This window comes from Dichomitus squalens (assembly GCF_000275845.1).
Source record: "Dichomitus squalens LYAD-421 SS1 unplaced genomic scaffold DICSQscaffold_103, whole genome shotgun sequence".
Taxonomy (NCBI): Eukaryota; Fungi; Basidiomycota; class Agaricomycetes; order Polyporales; family Polyporaceae; genus Dichomitus; species Dichomitus squalens.
Window position 1 is genome coordinate 1 of NW_006766985.1, and position 2,353 is coordinate 2,353.

Genomic DNA, 2,353 nt, shown 5'->3' on the forward strand with positions numbered 1-2,353 from the left:
GGCAAAAGATCCAGGTGAGCTGCGAGCTTACAGATCGCAGCACGCAGTGAGCGGCGCAGATTCTGCAGCGTCGAGCAGGGCTCATAACCTGTTGAACCCGGGGGGCGAAGGCCTCTCCCATGGGTGGCAACGACAGCGGATAGCCTGCAACTCACCTAGAAGGTTTGTTGATTGTAAGAGGCTTGTAAGAGCGATGAGAGGAGATGTTCGAGTGAACTGAACCGTAGATTGGGGGTACAGAGGTCCCCTATATATACTACTGTACATCTGTGGCTACGTAGTACTATACAGTACATTCCCAGGATGCACAGTCGCACAGAGAAGCAGTGCGTACACAGCGAAGCTGTGTGTGTACCACATGAGTAGTACAGCCTCGGTTATTGCAGTAACCGGCTGTGCCGTTCCATATCTTGTGACGGCTGTATTAGGCAAGCTGTGTAAACCAGCGCCTGTTCAACAAGGAGGGTGGAGGGTTGCGCAGCTCGGCGTACGCAAAGTTTTGAGGTACGCGACCATAGACATGATGCCAGAGACCAATGCGAGGCAGGTGTCAGCTGTATGCGCAGAAACCCAGATGAAATGTACCTGACTGTTAGCACGAGTTCTCAGTGAATCATGGTCAGTATGAACCTCCGGTACAGTGAAGTCAAACACGCTCTCCGCCAATTCCCAGATACTGACAGTAGTCAAGGCTAAGTAGAACACACGAATGACGAGTGACCAGTGGCGCGTGAGCAGCAGCGGCATCCATTGTCCTCGCAAGAAATGCGCTGCAAAGGACATGAGCAGCATCGGCACGAACGGCAGCTGGTAGAGAGTAGGCAGCACGACTGACCGTCATAAGGCAAACACCCGAGCTGCTAAGTACAGTACAGTCAGTATGAGGGTCTACACAAATGTCGTAAGTGTAACGGTCGTGGCGCGCGCGAGACCATACGATTGGAGTGCAACGATAGTCTGCTTGCTGTTATAGCAAGTGGTCCAGTCAGGTCCGCACTAGCAGATTTTGTTTGAGCAGGTGATGAGCTGGATGGTGGGAGAGGCAAGGAAAGGAGCGACGACTTATCTGCGTGCTCGCCCCGGCTTTTGAGGCTATGACAAAGACCATGACAGGTCGTGAGCTATGACATCACGCGTGCCAATGTATGGCAGCTGGGCTACGATCTGCTGCCTTGACCCTAACCCAACGCTCTTGCGGCCAGGACAACCATGACCGCGCACCGTTGATATGCTTTTTGAGGAGACAACACTTACTTCTTTGAACGTCCCAACAACGTCCTCCTACCCACCTTCGGAGGAAATGGTGTTCGCAATCGCATTTGATGGAGGCATGGATGACTTGGATAGTGACGCAGTAGCGTCAGACACTGATCATGCGCTGGTCATGCAAGTAGTCGTGGTCTTGGGGGGCTGAAGGAGACTGAGTGTGAGATGGATCTGGCAGGAGAGAGACTTAGAACTGGTCGAAGCGTGCTAGCAGAGAGCGGTACACGACGAGAGATGGTGGTAGTGGTGACGGGCAAGGTGGTAGAGCGTTGCCGCAGGCAAAGGATTCAACGCTGTGCCTGCACTGAACGTGCAGCAATTTGAGCGACAGCGAATGTAGAGGCCTCCGGTATCACCTGGGCCTGTGCACATATGGTTGTATTTCTGTACGCATGTCAAAGAATAGCTATTGGATGATATATGTATGGCGAGCCTATTGTATGCAATGTCATTGCTATCAGTGTCCCCGACAGCCTTATAAATCGCCTCACCCCACCAAGGTTGACAATGGCGGGCTCATGTATTCCAATCCCCTGCTTGCCAATTTGGGCGTTACAATTCTGGGCACACGTGGCATTGCCGCTGGCACGGTTTCGCACATTTGCTGATGATGAAGCAAAGGCCTGGCTCGATGCCGACCTCAAGGCCCAAGGCAACATCAGCCTTCGCCTTGCCCCCAGCGTTAACAGCGCTGTGTCGTCTCAGACGACAGCCAAGGGGATCTGGGACTACCTCGAGACCACCTATGGCAAGCCTGGCGTGCCGGCTGTCTACCAAGACTTCCGGGCTGCCCTTGCTCTCTCCATTCCGGCCGACTCGAACCCTGTCCCCAACCTGGACAAGTTCGAGGCGTACTTCCAACGTCTCGAGACGAACAAGTTCGTTGTTGCCAACCACGTCAAGGGCATGATGCTCATGGCCAAGCTCCCTTCCAACATGGATCCGATGATCCAGCTCTACATCGCTGGCCTGAAGCCTGCGACGGGCAAGACTGCGATCGAGGCGATCACCCTTGCTGGGATCCGCCAGCAGGTCGTACTCCATTGGGAGCAGCGTCAAGGCCGCCAGGGCCAATCGCGCTCAAGTG

The 2,353-nt window shown here is 54.2% G+C and overlaps 1 protein-coding gene across 1 annotated transcript; it reads left to right on the top strand.

The window, feature by feature from the left end:
- Nucleotides 1-1,773: 1,773 nt before the first annotated feature.
- DICSQDRAFT_175526 (uncharacterized protein) lies at nt 1,774-2,301 on the top strand (the record flags this gene model as incomplete). Its single annotated transcript, XM_007371415.1, has 1 exon — nt 1,774-2,301. A coding segment is annotated over one exon (528 nt), but the record flags the coding sequence as incomplete, so codon positions are not given.
- Nucleotides 2,302-2,353: the final 52 nt, after the last annotated feature.